The sequence below is a fragment of the Lichenostomus cassidix genome, chromosome 3, assembly GCF_008360975.1.
Source record: "Lichenostomus cassidix isolate B80296 chromosome 3, HeHo_3.0, whole genome shotgun sequence".
NCBI classification, from domain to species: domain Eukaryota; kingdom Metazoa; phylum Chordata; class Aves; order Passeriformes; family Meliphagidae; genus Lichenostomus; species Lichenostomus cassidix.
Genome location: NC_139483.1, coordinates 52,511,316 through 52,534,227, shown reverse-complemented (window position 1 = coordinate 52,534,227; position 22,912 = coordinate 52,511,316). Strand labels below are relative to the sequence as shown.

General features: G+C 38.2%; 1 protein-coding gene across 8 annotated transcripts in view; it reads left to right on the top strand.

Annotated features, from left to right (window-relative positions):
* Positions 1-22,912, top strand: part of ARID1B (AT-rich interaction domain 1B) — a 325,863-nt gene that overhangs the window by 21,261 nt on the left and 281,690 nt on the right. For all 8 annotated transcript variants that reach the window (XM_085055792.1, XM_085055790.1, XM_085055789.1 and 5 more), the window contains exon 2: positions 11,713-11,907. In XM_085055792.1, coding sequence (XP_084911918.1) covers positions 11,713-11,907 — 195 coding nt within the window. The remainder of the gene's footprint in view (positions 1-11,712; positions 11,908-22,912) is intronic.

Genomic DNA, 22,912 nt, shown 5'->3' with positions numbered 1-22,912 from the left:
TTTCCAGTCACATTGTTCTCTCAAGTAATACAAGGGCTTTGACCTTCAGTTTACTGTTTCTTCTGATTTATAACTTGACTATTAAATGTGTTCAATCAATAATGAAAATTCCCCCTCATAACTGTAGTTTGTTTTGGTGACAGATTTTAATTTTTATTTTAACTACTGATCTCCCCCCTATTTTCTAATGCTTTAAATCACCTGTTGCTGGTGAATTTTTGTTTGGCTTCTGCCCAGGAAGTTAGTTCCGTGCTGCTGACTGTGTCTGTGTTGATGAGAAAGGTCATTATAAATGCAAAATAAGCACAGGCGGGCACTCACCAAAATTCTACTGCTCCAGCTCCACAATATGGGTGTGTAGCTCCAGATTCATTATTTGTTTGTAGCTGACCCTTGGACTGAGCTGACGCTGCTGGTATGTCTCTAACTGGGACACTGGATTTTTGTGATGTTCAACCAGTGCGATACAGAGGTTGTTATGGAGTGATGGTTAGAAAAACCTGAACTGGTTAGTTTTGAGGTGACTTCTTCTTTGCACTATTTGCAACCAAGTTTTTCAACCTCTACAGGAAGGGGTTTTAATATAGAAAATATGTTACAAGAGAAGTTTCTTGGCAGTTGAAGAAGTGACAGGGCTTCTGTTATAGAGCTAAGTTTGCTTTCCAATTATCCTGATGCTAAATATATCTGTTTAGGAATTCTGCATATATTTGCTCTAGCTAAGGGCTTTCCCATATTTTCTTATTTTTAACTAAGATCAGTTTTTACCTATTAAAAAAAAAAAAGTTAGGCTTGAAAAGAGAAGATGCTAGATTAATGAGTAAGCTACCTGCTATGAGGCTAGAAACCCACAAATACAGAAAATCAGTGCTTTACACTGCTTTTTAGTGTCCCAGTCTGCTATCCCTTGTTATGAGTAGGATGACTGATTCTTTCCTTTTTCTGAACTTCTCTTGCATCTGTAGCAGAAGGATATAGCTTAAAACTCTGGCAACCATTTCTCAGTTTGGACAGAACTTTCTGAACCTACCTTAGTTGTAATTTCATGTTATGGCTATGGAAAAGGAAAACAAGTAATTGTTTCCATTTGCCTGGTGGAGTTTTCCATTCTTTTATCTTTTTATGCATCTTTATTTCAGTAGCCTATCAATTTTGTAAATGATGTTTGTTTTGGTGTCCCTTTGTCCATGTCTCCCCTCCTCCCCAGTTTTGTTCATCATGAACTTGGATATCTGCAGAAATGGAAGAAAATTGCATAAAGCCATTCAAGTGGCAGAGCACCTTGTAGAGAGGAGCGGGAGATAATATTTGACAGCAGTTGGGGATGAAAATAAGAGCTGGGGGATAGGAAGAGAAAAGGGGCTGTGTTGTCTAGAGTCTAGCATTCCCTGGACTCTAATTTATTCTGGAATTGCATTCTGGTGAGGTCAATTACAAATACCAGCAGTAAATGTAATTCGGTTTTTGAAGAGTTGTCATTTGCTTTTTTTTGGTAATAGTGCAATCTCAGAGCATGGCCTAGAAATTTTAAATTCGCTTTATTCCTGAGCACTTGATGAAATCTAGTGTATAAGGTTGAATTGGAGCAGTTGAGTGGCTTTTTTTGAATTTACTGTAGAAATAGGTAATTTTTTTCAAAGGCATTAATGTTGGTGGGAGTTGGGGTTTTTTTGTTTGTTGTTTTTTGCTTTGGGTTTTTTGGTTTTGGTTTGGTTTGTTTTGTTTCCCTTTTAAAGATGTTTCCAGGGGCCTTTTTCCTTTGGAAAGTAGGTTTATGAAAGTTTAGAGTACCGTGTTGCAGCCTATTGATGGAATTTTCTTTTTAAAACCTTGTAGAGGTTTGGGGTCTTTTCCTCCCTCAGCCTACTCTTTCTGACTCCTAGTCCTGTTTCTTGTTGCTGATAACTGACATCAGTCTCCCCAAAATCTTCATGTCAGTTTCCTTGTTAAAAGAGCATATAATACTTGTTATGAGAGTGAAAACCCAGTCACAGAAAGGTGAAGAGTTGTGCTTGTGTTTGCATATCAGGTCAGCTGCTGAGCCAGGAATAGAAGTCCTGTCTTATGACTCAGTGCCCTAACCGCTGGCCAGCACCGCCTCTCCGGAGCACTGCTCTCTTCCAAGAATATAGTAGCAATGGGGTATAGGAGTAACTACAGCAAATATAGGAGCTTTGCTTCCAACTCTGGCAGGGCTCCGAGGCTTATACACAGCTTAAAATACAGGGGGAGAAAAAAAAGCTTCCTAAAGGAGCTCCTAGATAAGTTCTGTAAAGTTGTGGTTTGCTTTGCTTTTTGCAAAAACAACAGGAAAAAAAAAAAAAAGAAGAAAATAGCTTTCCAGAAGATTTTGGATGTGGAAAAAAGTTCCATGTGTTTGAAAGTCAAACTCCACTCTACAAATAACCTTAAGAGCGGCCTGTGATTAAATCTTTTGTATATTCAACAACAAACTCATTTTATGCAACCGCAACTATGATAAAATTGAATTAAATGAACCTGCCTCTAAGAAAAGATACTGAATAGCTGAGTAGCGCATTATTCAATGAATGGAAAACGGGGAGGCTGGCTGAAACTGCTGGGAAATGGTTTTAACATTCTATCGGGCGAAAGAGCAATTCTGTGAAATCACTGTATTTGTTTCCCCCCTACCTCCCCGCCCTCATTTTTTAAATAGCAGTGCTCTTCATACTGTCAGAATTCAGTGTTGTGACACCCCTACTCAAAAGTTATGACAGCAGTGTAATGACAGCTACTGCCTCTTGAGAATCAATCAGGCAATTAATTTTGTAAATGAAATGCTGATTATACAAAGCTTCACATGAGAGGCCCAGTGATTAAAATCAATTTAACAAATTGTTTCAGGTGGGACTTGATTAATAATTTGCCATAAATGCTGAGGATATATGACCAGCATACCTTTTTTTGTGTGTGTGTGTGTGTTAATACAGAACTATATATATCACTTGGAGTGGAAAAAATCTGCAGCTAACTGTATGTACTTTTGACTTGTGACCTAGATGTGAATTGGTTATACCTTTTTGTGGGAACGCTGTCATCCCCAGTGTCCGCAGTGTCACTTTCTCAGCTAGCATTCTCTCCAACAATTAAATACATCTAACTTTTAATTTTATTTCTGTGAGTAAAGCCAAGTAGTTGAAAAAGTGTATTCAGATCCACTTGGCTATTAGGTTTAGGAAGATTGTTCTTTAAAATTTAAAGGGGATGTGGGATTTTTTCCATTTACATCTCTCCCCACCATCACCTATATTTAGGATGTTGTGCATTTTCCCCCTCTTACTGCAGTACTTCTCTGCAGGGAGCCTTCCTGCAGAGCTCCCCTCATTCCACTCAGGGCAGTGCTCTATTCCTTGGCTGACAGACACTATTTTTAGTACATCCTTTTCTGTCCATCTAACGCTGTGTTTGTGTAAGAGCTGTACAAAGTAGGTAAGGGAAATTTTTTTCTGAGTTCCAGATGGCAGCCATGCACAGTGAGTGAAGGTGTTTACTTGTCTAGGAAGCTGAGAACCTCATTGCCAGACAAAATAGAAGTAACTGGTATTCTGGGTGGGGCTTTTCTTTTTTTAACTTGGTTTTCTGGGTTTATGAATGGATTTTCTTTTCCTTGTTGAGCCATAGTGTGGGCTACTGAAGAGGCCTTAAAGCTTTGAGGCATCCACTGGTAAACCTTGCCTGAGAACTTTAAGTTACTATTTTCACTTCTATCTGCCTTGCTCTCCTGCTGGGGGTTGCTATTTTGATAGTAGAAATGACAGACTGAGAGCTCTGCCTGTGTCTGCCCATGCTCCAATGCCAAAGCTATGGTATTGGTGCAAGACCATCCAACACAGACAGTTTTAAGTTCAGATGCTGAAGTGTGGATGGAAGTAGCTAAAATGTGGTCATGATCTGGCAGCACGCAGGAAAGGCAGCTGGAATGCTGCTATGTTGTACAGCTTCAGATATGTTTGCTAGAAGACTTTTAAAGAACCTCTGAATTCTGCTGCACTAGAAGTTGCCGCAAACTTGTTGAGGAGGAGAGTAAAACTTCTGCATGCATAAAGAAAAGTTGTCTTCTTTGTATGGAGAATCCAAGTTGGAGAAAACAAATCTAAAGACAGGAGTATAATTCCTGAGTACTTCCTTGAAGAAGTTTGGTATTGGGAAAGTGGTTTACAGGAGAAGACTGAATGTTCAAGTATGATGAGGACAGATGACACACAGTAAGTTGACTTCAGAGTAACATATTAGCTGTATGTCACTAGTTGGCAACTTGAAGGGCAGAAGTTCTGACTTGTGTATCTATGTGAACTTGTCAGAAATTTAGGATTGTTTTGGTCATAAACTGTGTTAAAGTGTATAATTGCTTTTTGATGTTGTCTTAACCTTTGCATGCACTTGTAGCGGCAACTGAAAAGGTTAGTTATGTTTACTTCATTATAATAAGGTTTCCTTGTGATGTTTGTTGTGATTTATTCTTTCAGTAGTTGTTTAGTTTTATCTATATGCAAAATAGTAAATAGAGAATGGCTGATTCATGGACCTGACAGTTTTTGGGTTGTGTGTGTTAAAGAGGACCCAGAAGAAGACTGAAAACCAGTATATCCTTCTCCCCCACCCTGCAGAAACAGTTGCTTGTATAAATTATCTGTAAATGTTCTAGGGAGGTAGTAGTTGATATTTTATGGGGCATAGCTTTTTGATTTTTTTTTTCCATCCTTTCCTCTTGTTAATTACTACTTTCTGTTTTGAGTGGGAAATAATCTTTCTGATGTCTCCCTGCAGCTGAAATCAGGCAGTATGCAGAGCTTTTAAGACAAGGAAAATGGCTATTTATGTTAAATCTCTACTAGTGTATGCTTCTTCATTTACTGGGTTTTCTTTCATCATAGGCTTATGTTGAACTCAGCTTTTTGTTTTTGCTTATTGCTTATTGTGTTTATGCAACTGCCTTTTTTAATTAAAATTTTAGTAAGACAGTAGATTTCTTTTTTCAAAAAAAAAGGAAGCTTGTTTGCCAGTCACTTTTCAGACCTTATTATTAATGTAAGTCAGAATTTAATGTCGTACATTTATACTTTTTTAATAGTTGCTTGCAGCTTTCTTAAATGGTTATTTAAACACATATAACAAGTGTTGTGTTTTGATACTCCCACTTTTGTCACGTAAAAACATTGGCTGAGGCGTCCTTGTACATGTTCATACAAATGATGACATTATCTAGGAATGGATTATCTTTTCTGCAGTTCCGTCTTCATGCCAGCTGTGTCATTGTATTATAGTGAATACTTGTGATTATCTTTAGTGATAAATTTGTGTCTTGGTGCCTGACCTAGAGTTGAGAGCTCCATGCCCATCTTTCTTGGAATGTCAGTAACTGATTGTCAGCTGTCTTTATTTATTATGAGGTTTCAAGGCTTTGGTTTTTATACAGAGATTGGTTTTCTTTTTTTTTTTTTTTTTTTTTTTTTTTAATATGGAGACAGACACTTTGGCTGCAGATCAATGAATAAACAAAGAGTTATTGTATTCATAGCTCTAGGAGTTTGAGGGGAAGCCTTCTTGAGCGTGTTGAGTTCATGTTGTTTTGTTACAGGCACAAATGATGGAACATTAGTTGGGATGCTCTGTGGCTTATAGTCGCTTTAAATCCCAGCATTTGCTGTTGTCAGCCAAACCAATCTCTTTTTCAATTTTTTTTTTTTTTGTTTAAACAAACAAAAAAGCACACTTTCACTTGAAAAGTAGTTACATCTCTCATGTAAGTACTCTTGTCTTCTAGTGAATTGCTGTCTGCCTTGTAGAAGAGCACTACCTGAATGGGATTCACATCTGAATCCCATTGTGACCTTATTAAAGTGTTTCCCACTCCTCCCTGTCTTGAGATTTCAGTGGGGGGGTCTTTGTGGCATCTTCAAATGGAAATGTTTGTGTTATTTTGGGACAGTGACTGGTGGTGTTCATATTCATAAACATCATTCAAATAAACATTTTGTTGTTAGAAGTGAACCACTAGTTGGTAACTTAATAGTGGATGTACAGAATGTGTGCATAACATCAGTAGTAAGAGCTGATCTTGGTCAGACTGCTTATCTAATTATTTTCTTGTGCAAGCTGCCTCAGATCTGAGCGTAGATGAGGTTAACAGGGAAAACACTGCTTAAATGACAAAAAAAAAGGGCAATGTATTTTTCTCTCACTTTAGAACAGGTAAAATTGAATCTCCACGTACTTCCGGGTGTGGTGATTTATATGATTATTTTGGATAGGAGAAGGGCAGAAGTGGTGGTGATGCTGAGTTTACAAGTGGGTGTAGACTATTAAATTTTTCACTTCTGCATATGGGAGGAATTTCAAGTTTATGTATTCTTTTACACAAAACGTTGAAAAAAGGAGCAGATGAGAGAAAAAGGTTGTCAGTTACTATTTGTAAGTAGTGTAGGCTTTTCAGTGTCCTACCTTAATGTTTGTACTGTCAGCCTAAACACTGGGAATGAAACCTTGGCCCTGTTGAAATCATTAGCAAACCTTCCGTTGGGTGTTTTAATGTGCTCATGAGGCACATAATAGGCAAGAACTCTTATGAAATGCTCTGTTCTCACAAAGCCTGATAGTACATGTGCAAATGAATCTGATACTGACACAAGATAGGCACTATAATAAAGGGGTTATAAATTATAATATTACTGTGGACTGAAGCAAAGAACAAGACTGAGGTATTTTGAGGAACTGCAGATCTATGCAAAGTTTAAATGAAATGGAGCAAGTTGAAGAGGAGGTGTGGGATCAGAAGCAAGAGGCAGAATCCATCTAGGCTTGCCTGGAAGAATATGGCAGTAAAAAAATAGTACAAGCAAACACTAGATAAACTGAAAAAATGGTAACGTATGTATTAGGAGCAAAATAACACTAGAGAAAATTGGACTGTTCTGTAAAGGAAGGAGAAGAAATGGATATCGATTACTACAATGACACTAAAATAAAATTTAATAAGTACTTAAAACTTTGCACTACAGCACGTAGTAGAGTTAGTAAAGGCATGGAAGATGTGAAAATACACACATCATGCATTCATAGGCAAACATGCACTCTGGGTTTTAGAAGCATGGGACAGTTAGAGCAGTGCTGTCATTGTTGGTAAATGTTACAGTGCAGGTGTGCAGGGGTTGGGTTATGGTCCCTACAGCATAAAGAGGTTGATATTTCTCATAATCATCCTGTCACTTAAAACTTGTCTTTGCAAACTGTTGGAACCAATGTTAAAGAAAATACTGGAACCTAAAAAATGTTAAAGGAGCCTTCAGATAAGATTATAATATGTATATCTCAATTAACAACTCCTAGTAAGTTTTTAAAATGTCACGGATGAGGGGAAGTCTTGCTGTAAGGATGAAACATGGAAATTTACAAGAATGTTTACAAGCGTGATAAAGCTAAAAACTGTGCATGCATTAAAGTTGGAAAAAGTTACATTGAAATTTTTACCTTCACTGTAAAGGGAGCAGAGGTTCTTGATGAACAGTGATTTTCTCTTCCAGTTAAGTGTATAGCTCCAGGTCTTTCTCACCATACCCTGTTCTGAAGACAAAACTTGTCCATTTGTTAGGGAGTTCTCAGTGGTATTGATCATGGACATATTAAATTCTAAAATAACTTCTGTGGTGAAGAAGTTATGGGGCTTTTTTGCTAATTTTGGGGGTTGGAAATTATTTTCCATTTTTTTTCATTTTTACACAAGGGAAACTGAGGCATTGTTGTAGGAAGTTTTGCTTGGTTTTGATGGTTGTAGGTTAAATATTTTGAAACACACAGCTTCTGCAAACACTTGCAGAGCACATCCATTGTCAAATTCAAAAGTAGTTGCAGTTGTAGGTAAACAGCATTTCCTGCAATTTAAGCCCAATGATGTCGAGTCAGGATGCATTTATATGGTAAATTTTGACATGTTTTTGGTTTAGTGAAAAACTGTGGCAGATGCAGAGTCCATTTCTGCCTGAGCAGCACACAGCATCTTTAAATGGTAAGACAGTCATCTGCTTCATTCACTACCCGTATGGTAAGTGAAGCCTTTGGTCCTGTAGCTCACAATAGCCCCTTCACTGCCCTGCGTTGGGTGCCCTGGAGCAGGCACATCTGCTGCTTGTGAGGATTGAAGTGTGACTGAGTGTTTAAAGACAGCTGTATCTGTGAAGGAGACACGCTTAATGTTGCAAGGGCAAACTTAATTCCAAGAGCTCTCAACTTCTGCAATGATAATGTTTCTTAAGCCTGGGGAAGAGCTGGCTCTTTGGTTTTGTTTTGCCTTGCAGAAATATGTTGACAGCCACTGAATCACTGCTAGATGTCTTCACCTTTAGCTGTACTACACAGAGGGTTGTGATCTAATCTGAAGGGAGTCAGGAATAGCAGTGGTGACTTGCCACCCCCCATAAAGACCGACCAGTGCGTAGGATGAGAAATGTTTCCTTACTGAGTCTCTTCTCCAACTCTAGAGATGACAGAGCACTCTACTGTTTGTTCTTTGCCTGAGATCTTTAGAGCAAGGAGGGGACAGGCAACGCTGACAGCTAGGGTGGATCCCTGTGGATTGTCGCAGTAATTTGCCCAGGCACAGTTACTGATCTCTCAGTCTAACCCTCTCATTTTAGTAAAGTATCTCCAGTCATTGGTCCAAATTATTGACTTGTAGTGTTTACACTAAGTTCTGAGTATCTCCAGGTCCCTTGTTATGCAGTGACCACAGCCCCCTCAATTCCAGTGTCATGTGAGACACTGCAGCCCCTGGTGACTAGATTTACAGCAGGTATCTCAGGCTCTTCATCCCTCCACCCTTCTGAATTGAAGGGATATCACCTGAGGGAAAGAGAAGCAGCTCACCTGGAGAGAACACGGAGAAGTGGAGTGATAGCAGGCTGGTGAGAAGAAGGGAAGGAAGAGATGCGTTGGCAGTGAGTCTCAGTCTCCCAGCACACACACAGAAGCTCCACTGCTTGGACGTCACTAGTCCAGAGGACAGACACTCTTTGGCCAGTATCCATGTCACCTCCTGACCTTGTTTCCTCCTCTCCCCTTCAACTCTTTCTGCCTCACTTCTATCTCCACTGCTTTTTTAACTCGTGGTCCTTCTTTCTTTGTCTGGCAAATTCAAGGCAGCCTCCATACACGTTATAACTCCTTCGAAGAAGCCTTGCCCTGCCCCTCATGTGCTCCTGTTTATTCCTCCTGTGCTCTCAGTCTGGTGACATTCAGGTGCTCTCTCTGACAGGGGCACATGCCTTGCCTTTCACGAATGTCCAGTGTCACCCTGGGAAATTAAAATTCTCTCCCTCAAAGCATAGTATTCAAGAGGTATTTTCAAGTGTTTTATGTGAGAACATAAACCATGTATTTTTCTGTGACCTCATTCTAAGACATAGCTGAACTGTTTCTGCTGAATTTTCCAGAGAATTTCAGCCTCAGGCATACATATGCCCTGGAAAATTTCAGCCTAAATACTTGAAGTTTGGCAAAGTTTATATGCACCTGAAAGTAGTCTTAATAATGGAAAATGTCAGACTGTTTTAGCTGTGTAGCTATCCACATTGTTTATATTTAAGAATTGGATGCAGAAAAGAAAATACTACACTCAAAATTAATTAAACTTGAATTTGAATAAATGTTCTTATTGGAGATGAGACCTGGGAATTTTACCCTGAAACAGAAGATGGTGGCAATGAACAGTGCTGTTTGGCTTCATAGGAATTTCTCTTGAGGAAGCTCAAGACTCGCTTTGAACCAAGATTTATATTGAGAAGATGAATATGACAGGTGATGCACAGAATGAACATTAAAACGTAGAAATAAACATAGATAAAGTATTGTGGTCTGTAGGAGGAAATGTAAGTTGTCCCCCGGGACACTAAGAAGGAATCTATAGTTCATCTGCTTAGCCTTTGTGTTTTTAGTTGAAACTGTGGTGAGAGTGCATGATGGCCTAAAAAAAAAAATTGAGAATGTTGTTGTGGGTCAGGTGACCTGCAGTGGTTGAGGAACCATTGATTTTGAAAAGTATGAAATATAAATAGTAAATTACCCAGGGACATTTAGTGGCAAAAAATAGAAACTTCTAATCTGGCTACAGAGCAGGGAAATAATAAAGGGAAAATTGCTGAGTAATACTCACCCAAAATTAGAAGTGAATGTGCAATTTGCAATGGTAGCAAAAAAGGGCGTTCCTCTTCTGAAGTGAATGGAGGTGTCCTGTGAGGAGGAGGTTATAATTTCCATCTTCTCAGGTGTAGTGTGCCCGTATTCAGAATACTTCATTAGTTTTGGGTGACATTCCTGGCAAATTGGTATTGGTAATGGTCGAGAGAGACAGTGAAAAAAAAAGAGGTTTGATTAGTTTTATTTGCAGTAAGGAAAGAATAATTGTTCATTAAGCAGTGACTACTTTGGAAGGGACATGTTTTGGATAGGGGGAAAAAAGACATTGTGTGTTAGTAGTACAAACAGCAGTAATGAGAAGAAACAGGGATGGGAGTGGGCAATGTTAGTTATTGTCATAATAACTATTAAATCAGAATATAATAGCCAGAAAGGACTTGTAAAAGCTGTGTTACATAGGAGGTTTTAAAATGAAACTGGTCAGCATTACGCTGCAGCAAAACATGTACAAAATGTGCTACAGGAGGGAATCCTGCTCCTGGTGGGGGCGTGGGCTGGCTGGGTGAATTAATAGGTCTTTTTTCTTGGAAGGGAGGAGGAGAGAGGTATGTGCCACTTTTAGGACAAGATTGTGATAGACTTTTTGAAAGCTTCCTCCCCCCCACCCCCCCAGTTCTTCCATGAATCTAACCAGCAGTCAGGAATTAAAAAATGGATGTCGTATCAACAATACAGGGCTGCATTTGACGAAGTATGATATTTTTTCTGGTTCAGTTAGTCCTCAGTAATAAAACATGAGAGTATTACTACACAGTGGTTGACACCTGTCCTGAAACTGTTGCAGGGCTTGGTAAGTGCTGCCAAAAAGTCTGAAAATAAAACTTGCCTCCCTTACCTCCCTTCCCCCTCCATCATTGGTTGCAGTTTGGATTTTCTGAGGTCTGTTAAAGAGGCAAATAAACTTTCATGTAAAATGTGGGTTATGACTTGCTTTTTGATCTGGAAACTTATTAGGGCGCACGATAGCAATAGGAAAATGCTGAAATACAGTGTTCTGTATGCACTGCACTTCTTGGAAACTTCCTTTTCTTTCCACTTTCTCTTTTTTTTGATCTAAGACAACACACATTTTTTCAAGGTTAAATGGCTTGTCCACTGTTTGTGTCTCTCTTGATATATAATTATGTTTTTATTTTATTTTTGTTTTAACATTAAGGTAGTGATGCTAATCAGTTTGCTGCAGTATAATTAATTATTTCTTAAGCTGAAAAATTTTGGGCAGTTTTTCTGCTTTTTCTGTAGGTAACAGACAGCCTCAAGTTTTAGTGCAAAACTTACTTATTTATTGTTTTGAATGGAATGGAAGTCCCAGACTCGCCATTCAAAACCTCATCTAATTAATCAGAGAACCCGGGTATGCTACTTTGCCAGCTTGTATGTCAAGTCAATATTTGATGTATAAAGCACTGAGAAAACACGTGTATAGTTTGCCCGCGGCAAGCGTGACGATTCTGACCTTTTTCTTTGCGTGTCTTAAAGACTCCTTTGCTTGTTTCCCACCAGGGCAGCCCGATGGATCCGATGGTGATCAAGAGGCCGCAGCTGTACGGCATGGGCAATAACCCTCACTCTCAGGCACAGCAGAGCAGCCCCTACCCCGGGCAGTCCTACGGCCCTCCCGGCCCCCAGCGCTATCCCGTGGGAATGCAGGGCCGAGCCCCGGCAGCCATGGCAGGAATGCAGTATCCACAGCAACAGGTTTGTGCAGGATTTTTCTGGGTTGCTTTGGTTTCCCTCCTCTCTTTCTCCTCCCTTCTCACACTGCGGTAATACAGAGGGTGCGGGCGAAAAACCACAGAAATAAGTATTTCTTGTGCAGAAGGAGGATGAAGGACTGTTTTAAAACTAAATAAATTATATTCACAGTGTGAATGTTTTATGAAATCCCTTACAGTTCGAAAAGGATTTAGTTTGTTGCTGGTATCTTTCTGGAGAGAGAGAAGTATGTCAAATGCCATGAGTTTTCTTTTTTTTTCCAGTTGACACCACTTAGCCTTGCATATTTTTTGGTTCTTTGCTGTTGTTGTTGTTTTGATTTTGGTATTTTGGGGGTTTTATGTTCTTTTTCTCTCTGTTTGATGCATTTAAATGTAAGATGAAAACCTAGAGCTGACATCAGTACATCAAGACTGGTGTAGTCCAGTGCATAGAAAGTGTTACATATTTATATCGGCTGTTTGTTGTTGTGGTGGTTGGTTTTATTTTTTCTTCTCATTTTGGTAGGAGTCTGTAGCTTCTCCTATTTTTCTTTCTTTTACCAGCTCTTTAAAGTCAGGATTTTTTTTTAATATATCAGAGTATATAGAAAGGTAAGAATCTCCTTTTCATCTACTTGGATTTCACTGTTGATGGAGACCTCTTGTGCTTTTTTCCTACCCTTTTTAAGAAGGTCAGTCTCAGTGTGCATACCATATACTAAGGAAAATACAGCAGTTTTCTAGAGAGAGAGATAAACCAAGGTTATCAAGAAGTTAATGTTTTGCTAATTTTTTTTTTTAATTAGGTATGTGAGTATAGGCAGTGAGAGCTCTACACAGGATTATAAGCACAACAAATCAGTAGCTTGATCATTAATGGGAAAGAACATTTATTTTGTGCAACTGACCAGTCACAGATTAGCTTTTTTTATGTCATTTATTGTTAAATACAGAAAAGAAAATAAAAGTTTGGACTCCTGGCAGACAGGTGCCTGGCCAATTCTTGTTATCACCCATCCAGCAGGACAAGATGTTAATCAGGCAGTTGATTAAATAACAGTTGCAAATACATTATAGTATCATTACCAGCAGTCTTAATTTTTATTCTTTTCTGTTGTTAAATAGATATTTAGTGGTAAGGAAGAGATTCTTTGGTTTAGAAATGCCAAACGATATATCTGGTTGCTAGATTCAGACAGCAAACATTTTGTCAGTTGCAGAAGGGAGGAGAAATTGAATAAAGGAGGCTTTATTTTTCTCTGTGTAGCTGTAGCCAAAGTGAAGTTATTAAAACACATTTTTAATTTAAAAATGAGTTATTCTGTGTTACGCGGAGATGAGTGTTGAATTTTCAGTGCATTTGCTAATTGCTTAGTAATTGTAAATTACCCGTCAGCAGGCAGTGACCTGGCACTGCCATTGGCTGCTGGCCCCATCCGTCTCCTCGCAGTGTTGCCCTAAGTGGCTGAGCGGCAGCGCCGGCCCGAGCAGCAGTGCTCTTCGGGGAAAAAGGGACAGCATAATTATGACATTGAATTTTTATTGAATGGACATCACCACCTAGGCATGATTTTGTTTTGGACAGCCTCCAAAGCTTCGTGTGTTTGGTTTGTGAACCTCTAATGATCTGAATCCAGTTCTTTTCATATTGCTCATATATTACCACCTTTCTACAAAGGATTAAAATGCAGGAATGCAGGTTTGTAAATTGAATTGCCAACTTACCAGCTGAGTGGTAAGTTGTCTTTGGCACAGGATGCCACAGTTTGATTCCTGGCTGGATTTTTACTCCTGTGACATGAATATTAAATAAGGAGAGCCTAGCTACGCTTGTTAAAATTGTGTAGCATGTACCTACTTTAGATATCATATATATAAAATATATAATATTGCCAAAAGTTTCAGAAGATGAATCTCAGCACTTTCTGGAAATTGGACTGCTTTACAGTGTCACATTGAATTTATCAAAAGCGCAAGGCACTTCCAAAAACTCGATTGGTTAAAAAATACTGGGCCTTAAACACATACCGTGCTCAGATTTAAGTATTGTGCAGAGAGAGCATTGAGTAGATGGATTATGAGGGTGGAAGTGCCACACTGTAGGAAGGGTGGGAAGCATCAATGGGAGAGGTTTTTCTTATTTTAAGTTATAGTTTGCCGTTGCCCAAAGATAGCTGAGGGTGTCAGCTCTGTTTCCTTGGATGAAACAAGAAGGCTTTTTGTTAAACTGTGAAGATTTTTGAATTTTGAAGAAGACCTTGAAATGTTAAGTCTGGCTCTTTGTCAGCAAGTGTTGTGGCTTGAGGTTAGAACTATGGGACTTGACATATTTTAACTTGCAGGCTCTGCTGCAGGATGCTGCAAATGAAGAAATAAAGATGTAAAACAACACCCTAAAGATCGAGCTAAAATTAATAGAAATGGTAGAATTGAAGATAATTGCTTGGATGTAGTTAGCTGGTCTATGTCATACTGCAGCAGAGAATAGTGTGTTCCAGCCAGCAGCCCAGAGGTGGAAGAGCTCTCTTGCAGGAAGGGAGGCCTCTGGCATAAGCAGCAAAAGATTAAAGCAGGTGAAAAAGATGAAATGTTATCAGGTGCAGTCAGCCTACATAGCTGCAGCACAGGTGTCAAGTATAGCCTGCTGACCAGTTGTAAAAGGGATATCTATGAAATGCTGCAGATGTTCTCTTACAACTCCTGATTGGTCGAGGCATGCTTGATACCAAATGTGAAGGTGCAAATAAACCCCCAGATTTTCTTAAAATTCTGTGTGGAAATCACAGGATGTTGAAATGATCATGGAAGGGATGGGATATGTTCTATGACATGACTGCAAAGGATGCTGTGAAGAGAGGAAGCGGATCTCCTAAATACTAGAGTTTGGAACTCACCTCTGATGAGTTAGCAGTGATGAGCCCCAGCACAAGAAACTGAGCCTTATGTAAGGGGCACTATTTGAAATCCAGGAAATCTCTTTGCGCTAATATAGCTAAAGGGGTCGAGATGTATAAATAGGCATATAGGAAAGGCAGGCAAATTGTGATAAAGGTAATGGTAACCTGAGATTTTCACTTTCTTCTTTGACACTTGGCAACAGAGATAAAGATTTGTCATGTGAAGATGGGTGATAGCCTCTTGGGACAAGGTGCTAAGCAGTTTGAAGAGTGCTGCAGCATTTTGTAAGATTTTAAGGGCATGTCCAGTCAACTCAGTGTGAGTCAAATAAATATATAAAGGATTTGGATTGATTTGAGACCTATATGAAAGAGAAGGCATGAGAAAGGAAGGTGATACTAAAATAGTTATATGCTTAATTGATAAGCTTGCAGACTTGACTTATCTCTTGTCAGTATGCATTAATATGGCGAATTAATTACTTAGAGATTTTTGTACTGTTAGGAAATTTGGGATTTTGCTTCTTTCCCATTCATCTTCAGTGGGAGAGGGGGGAAGAAGGCAAGGGAAAGCTGGGAGCAAGATGACCTGTGCCTTTGTTGTCAGTCTTCAACATGATTGAAACACAAGTTGCAACAAGGCTTTAAAATGCTGTTCTTGCATGTAAATCTTAATACAGCTATCTCATAATCTCATGTACTTTCTCTCGTCGTCTGCACGGGGTGAATGTAATTTCAGGATTATTAGTACTCCTTACGCAGGACTTCAGGGAATGTATGTAAAAACAGAAAGCAGAAAAACATTCTTTCATATTTAATTTTCAGTTTCTAATATCTTATGTTAATATCTAATATTTAACTTTCAGTTTCTAATAATAGATATCACTTGGAATTAGAAAGAGATGATGTCAAAATTGAAAATCCTAATATGCAGGGATACCTAGCATCTGAAAAGTTCAGGCTTGATTTTGCAATACATTTCACTATGAGTGAAATACTATCTGAGTAATAAGATCTGATTATAAAGACAATAATTTGATTTTCATTTAACTTCTTTTTTGCCTCCCACCCTTTTTGGACCCCAGTCAAACAAGTGATGATGCCATGATCAATTTCTTCTGGCTGTGGCTTGATTGCCCTCTCAAAATGTTTTCGTGTTTTAGTGCTGTGTGCTGTAGGATAGCCTTCTGCTGCTTTCTAAGGACATTTTTGCTTTCATAAAGACCTTCAAATGCCCATCAGAATAAGGGGCTTTTTTTTCTGCCAGTGGTGTTGCTTTTTCATAATAATAGCATAGAATACTTTATTCTGTAATGAATTTCACTAAGCATAAAATTAATATACTTGAAATATTCTCATGTAGGTTTTGAAAGTTTTCAGCAAAGTTTGAAGGCTTGGATTTATGAATATGTTTGAAAGAATTGAATGGTGTGATGTGCCTGTTTAATCAGATGATCATTGCCTAATTGATTTTTTTATTTTAAGCTTGTATTAAAATTCCTTGTGTACTTGATGGACTGGAACAACAACTTATTGTGTAAATAGGATTGTGTTGCTATAATGCACAGTAAATTCTTTATGAAAGATATTCGCATGGATATGTACAACAGCCATTCCTAATAGCTATTTAAAATGGGACGTTTCTGTACTGATCATGCAGTTGCCTTTGTGCCTTGAGCCTGCTTGCTGCAAGACAATTTATGAAGCCTGAGTCTCAGTCTATTCTTTTTTTTTTTGCTATAGAAATGAAAGGGTGCTAATCACTTGCCCCTTTAATTTTTTTTTAATATTCTTGATTTGCAGGATTCAAAACTGAATGTTATCAGTGTCCTCACTGCTTTAAGAATGGAACTGTAGATATTCAGAGAAGCATTAATTCCATTTCCCCCCTTTTTTGATACACAAATTATTTTGTTTTTGTCTTACATGTCAAGTTTCAACTTGGAGAAACTTCTTTTTATAAAGGGGCAAAAAAAGTTGTAAAACCTCTAGGAATATGTAGTAAGGATTCATTGTAATGGAAACTGCAAGTCAACCAGAACTATAGCAGCAGCACAGTGATTACATCATTTAGGAAAGGGTTTACATGCCCACATTGGGTAATGTCCCGGGTTGGAAATGTCGAGTTTACGCCAAGGAAATCAGTTGGCTGTTGGCTTGGCAGGTAGAGTTTTAAAGCTAGCAAACACACGTGTTTACTACTGGTTGGCTGGTTGTGTGTGTTTCTTTTTGAAGTCATTTTAATTCTAAAAGATTGAAGTATGCCAAGAAAGTGAGGCTTACTGTCAGGCTTTGCTCCGAACCGTTAACTCAATATGTGGTCCATACGTAGAGCAAGTACTGGTCAAGTGATCACCTTTTTTGTCCTCTGTGGGTATAATTGCCCTCACCACCCAGACGATGCTAAATACGTTACAGTTTTTTGCCCCTAAGTAGGTGTTAGCACAATTGATGCTAGTCTTGATTAAGAGAGCAGACACAGAAAATAAGCACCATTTTCAGTTCTTAGTCTATTTGTTTTGCAAGAAAAGAGAATGAATCGATGTGATTGAATCTCGAAAACAACCAGCGGAGGACAAAACAGTGAGATGTGTTGCTTTTTCTTAAAGATTGGTAGATGCATTTGATGCACACACATGAGAAGGGAGTGTGAAGCTTTGATCAGCATGTACTTCAGAAGTACATTTTTCCAGATTTTTGATTGATTTACCTCAGGAGTTTTGGAGGCATTTATTTTTGTTTCAATATTGGTTTTTGTGGGGTGTGTGTGTTTTATTTGGGTTTTTGTTTGCTCGTCTTGTTTATTTTGGTTTGCTCCTTTCACTGGGCATTTATTTGGAGCTGTCACTAGCAGATAATGGACCTACTTTGTTAATTCCTGGAAAGCAGAAATGTTGAAACTCTAAAGGATTACTTTTCCCTGCTTCCTGTTCTGTTAAAAACACAAATACTTTGAATTTAAAGAATTCCTCTGTAACATTTTATTTGAAGGATATATCTGCCATCCTGTTGAACTTCTGTAAATTTCTTGGAAAAAAAAAATCAGTAAAGTAAGTAGAACTGCTACTTCCTGAAAATGTAAGGTTTGAACTAGAAAAAAAGGGACAAAAAGTCACAGCTAGTTGTCTTCCTTTTAAGGTCACCTTTAAGAATAGATCTTTTGGCAACCAAGTGTTAATAATTGCAAAGAAAAGTTACTGCTCTTTGCCATGTAAAGAAATGGGATTTTGAAATTTCAGATTTAGAAAAATGCTAAGTACTGTGCTTGTGCAGACTGTAGGAAAATGTTTAGCATGGTTCTTTCTTTTGGGTGTACTAAGCCTCATTGACTAAATTGAAAAAAAAGGCTGCTACTTTAGTTCATGGCAGGATAAGGCTTTATGTTGTATTGTTTCCTTTAGAATTATCCCTTCTATTGAGTGTAATTCACTCTATAGAGGGAGGTGAGCACAGATTACAGATAATCACAGAATCAAATTCGACATAAGTTTGTGGTCTTTATGATAGTTTAGCTCTTCATTTTAATGCTGGTCATCTGAGATTGTTTACCGAAGTAAATCCCTAAAGTAACAGAATTGCATTATTATGGTAAATAGAAACATTTCAGTGGCTTCCATCATTCTTTGAAACAGTGTGGAAAAAAATGTAGGTTGAAAAGGGAAAAGAACTGGTCTTTCAGCTGGTGAGAGATAGCTTGGAAATGAGACTGGGTCAACGTTTTTATTTGTTGAATTACTGTGTAATGATGTTCAGTAAATGCTAATTTTTCCATCCATAGTGGAGTAAGAGGCAGACAGCATTTGTACAGAAAGTGTGTAAGAATCATCAACATATTATGACAAATGAAATGTATTTTTGTTACTGCTAAACGATTGTCGTTTAGCTGGAATATTTAATAGCTGTAATCACATTTGTTGTTGTGCTTGGAAGTGGGGGCATGAGGGAGGAAAACATGCAAGTCCTCTGTATTGGTGTTCTGAAGAAGGTTGCTGTTAAAGGAAGCAGCAGTTATTTTGATATTGGGAACTTGGTTTGCTAGCAGAATTAGCTGTCAGTCTGCACTGGAGTTAGGCAGGAAATAGATTTTGGTGATCAGGAGTGGAGAACAGAGGGCCGTTTGCTGCTTCACTAGGAAGGTACAAAATCATTTACTTATGAGCAGCTCATTTTACGTGGCAGCAGGAGACATGAGTTTATTTACATTTGAAGTAAAATAAGCATCTTGCTTTAAGAAAAGGCTGCTGCATTACTCTGTTCAACAGCTGCCATATAATGACTGTTCCAGGAGGATTTTAAAGTGTAGGTAAGGAATAATTGACTGTTACTCTTAACATTATAGTCATAGTAGTTTTTTGTTAATAATATTAATCGCAGAATAATTGACACTCAAAACTAGTGAACTGATGTCCTGACCCATCATACACACATACTATAAGATCTTTACAACCATATTGTAACTGTATTTCCCAATATTCCTGAGGGAACTCAGCTATTTTTCTTCATTTTTTTTTAAATCATGGTATGAGTTTCTCAGAAGATGCTATAATTTGTGTGTAAATTTGAACTTGCTCAAATGAAGCAAGGGAGGCAATAGAATATGCTTTTATAAAAATAGGGAGTGTGTTTCCCACAGCTGAAAATAGGGCTGAAGATAAAAAGGTGAAAACAATGGGAAATTTGCTGTGACTTCGGGGCCACGTTACTGGGGTTGGGTGACTTGCCTTTAGTTGATAGCAGAGTAGGCAGAATTAATCCTCTAAGTCAGTTAAAGAGAATTTCAGAATGAGACAGGTCAGTACCCTTTACTTTGGTCACCCTGGGACAAAGTCAGGTAGTTTTGTTCTTGGAACAACAGGCCTTTCAAACAATATCTGATGTTTCAGTAGTTCAAGATGAGACTCTTATTGCTAGCAGCAACTTTTTTTTTTTTTTTTAGTTAACTAGGATTTATGTTAGATTTAGTTTCAGCAAAACTTGTGCAAAAATTACAGCAGGAGAGTAAGTACTGCAAAAAACCAAAAGCATTTTCCATACCTTTTTTATAAAGGCAGTCTTAAATGACATGGGTCCCATGCAGCGTAATTCAAGCTTGCACAGTAACCTTGCTTTAGTTTGGCATGTTTTATCACCTAGAACATTAAGACTTTTTGTGGGAGTAGATGAGTTACAAAATCTTCAAAAAAGATCTTAAGTATGTTTGAGACTATTTTAGTTCTCTGTAGGTAATTTTTTCCAATACTCATGTGTGCTTATATATTGCATTGCTCCTTATAACTATTCTAACTGGACACATCTAAAAATCCTAATGTAAATACTTGAAGCTTTTGATGTTTTGTTTTTCAAGACCAATGAAAGAAAGATTTAAGAACTTAAGGAATAACTCAAATCTACATCTCATGCAATCTCTGTAGGCTTCCATTCTTCTGCTACCTTGGGTGACCCCATTTTTGGGTACTTCTCTGGTACTTGTTCATTGCTTTGCCTAAAATAGAAAAAATGTGTTAAATGCTTCCATCCTTGCTGATAATGTATTTAATCTCTGAATCTTTTCGGGGTGTGAAGAGTAACAAGGAAAAAAATCACTGTCTGTTTTATTTCTTTGTACACCTCATTTTTTCCTTCCTTTTCTGAATATTGTTTCTTAGTAATGCTTTTTGCATTTGAGTGTAAGAGGAAAACACATACCATGTAATAAACTATTCAGTGACTGGACATTATTAGAAATCATATTTGAATCTTGTAACCAAATACACCTTTAGGAAAGTGAGTGGATTTAGTTTTCATATGTACATCAAAGGGACAAATTACACTTGCAGTTAGTTTTTCTCACAGAACCGTGATGAAGAGATTTATGCATATTTCTTGGCAAACTGTAATATAACTTGTCTTTGAGACAAGAGTCCAATCAAAATAAACAAGGTTTATATAGCCACTTAGGGAAGATGTTGTTTTAATTATAGCAGTAGCATTAGTTATCTGGAGTCTGTGTACATGTGTGTTTCACAGGCCATCTTGGCAAAGACATACTTTACAGGACAGGTTAGTAAAACTGCCTTGTTCTTCCCATAGGATTGTCTCTCTCTCCAAACTGTTTCATGCTTAGCAAGTGGTGCTTAATAGAAACAAATACATAAGAGTCTGGGCCAAGAAGAGACTGAGTCTGTGCATGGATGAAGCAAGCAGGGCTGCCTCAGCAAGGATCTCTGCTTTTAGCTTTTAGCTGCTCCTCTCCCTCCTCAGAAACTCCACTGCTTGCCTCTGCTATCTCTTCTAACTTTCCCAGCTGGCAGCACTGAAAATTGGCATGTGTTTTGACTCTTCTACCGTACAGGAGAGTGTTTTAAAGGACAGATGCAAATTGACTGGTTTGTATTTTTCATTGGTTTCATTTTATTGCTCGTTGGCAAAACTGAGGAAAATCAGGGGCCAAGATATCCCCCTGCAGGTTTGGGAAGTGTGTACTTAATAGATTTATGGCCCTTTTATGTTTGGAAAGTTATTCTAGGGAGGAAACTATTATTTCTAAAATGAACCTTAAGTTCTGCAGAAAATTATATTTTAGACCTCATGTTCACCAAAGAAAAAAATCCTGCCTGATGTTTGAGAGCAGGCAGGTGGGTTTTTAGTCCTCTGAGGTGATGCTGTGAGAAATTCCATGCATCCTTCTTAGACTGAAGATTGTTTTATGACCTGAGTAAATTTGCAGTCTGGCAGCAAGTGGTGAAGAGTAGATTCAGTAAATGCCAAGATTGTGTGGGGTATTTGGCCTTTTCTTCTTTGATTTTACACATTACAAGAAAAATAAAGTTTTCTGATATTCCTTTAGGCCTCTAAAACCAGGGTTACAAGATGAACATAAGCACAAAAAGTAATTGAAGAATATCCAGGAAAAGATCAGATACACTTTGGGTGCATTAGGTGTAGGCTTTTTTTTCTTCTTTCTCTCTTGTGTTCTGTCATCCCATTTTTGTCTTTCACATGTAGAACTGACTAAAAATACACTCCTATTCTTGGCATGCATTAATATCTAGTATAGCAGAATAAAAACTTGACAAAATATCAGAACCCTGTGTACGTGTGAGTTGCTGTGTTTTTACTGGAGTTGTTTTAGACTTGCTTGCAGGAACTTAGAAACTTCAGCTTTCTGCAAATCTGGTAAAAAAAAAAGAAAAAAAGACTTAACCTGGTTGTAAGACTGTTGCTTATCAGAATGTGGAAAGATCTGTATTATGTGCAATGTTGTTCTTAGTGGAGAAGACATGTTTTTACTTGAAAAATATTTTTCATATATGGACCTGATGCTGTGTATTCTACATTCAGACACAGGCATGGCTGTGGATGGCTGTGTCCTGAATCCTTTCAGGTAATAAACTTAAGTGATCTCAGTATTGAATAAATATTTGCTGAAAGAAAGGAGAACACACTTTGGCATTTGGTGTTAATCTTTTGGTAATGAAATACTGCAAATGATAGGGTTTTTTTATTACATTGTGGTTTTGTTGGTTACTTTTTACTGTCTTAGAGATGCAGCATTTCACAGATTTGACATTTGCAATACCAAATAATCATTTCGCTGAAAAAGGTGGGTGCAAATTCTTATATAAGAGTTTGGTAAAAGGCATGAAAAGGAGCTTGGGACTAGTAGAGAAGCAGTATTGGCAGTGCTAGCACTGATTGTACAAGGAATGATCATCCACTTCCTGCGTGTCAATAAAAATGCAGGAGAGCACCTTTCTTGACACAGGGGTTGCTGAAACATCAGTGCAGTCTTTTTTTGTAATACTCCTGTGGATGTTTTTGCACGAAGTGGTATCTGTCAGAGCTTGAAATATTCTTGCACAGTTTCCTTTGAACAGGTAGCACAGGACAAGTTCTAGCACATAGCTGCTTGACATGGGGCCGCCTACCGCGGGGAAGGAATGCCTTGCTTACATACGTCTGAGCTGATGTGCTGAGAACTTTGCCAGTCATTCTGCCGATTACATACTGGGCTGTGAATAATTACTGAACTTGCATTTTGAATCACAGATTTCCCCCCCCCTTTTTCCTCCCCCTCTAAAGTAAAGCTGCAGCAGTGGGAAATACTGAGAATGCATTGACAGTTTGTGA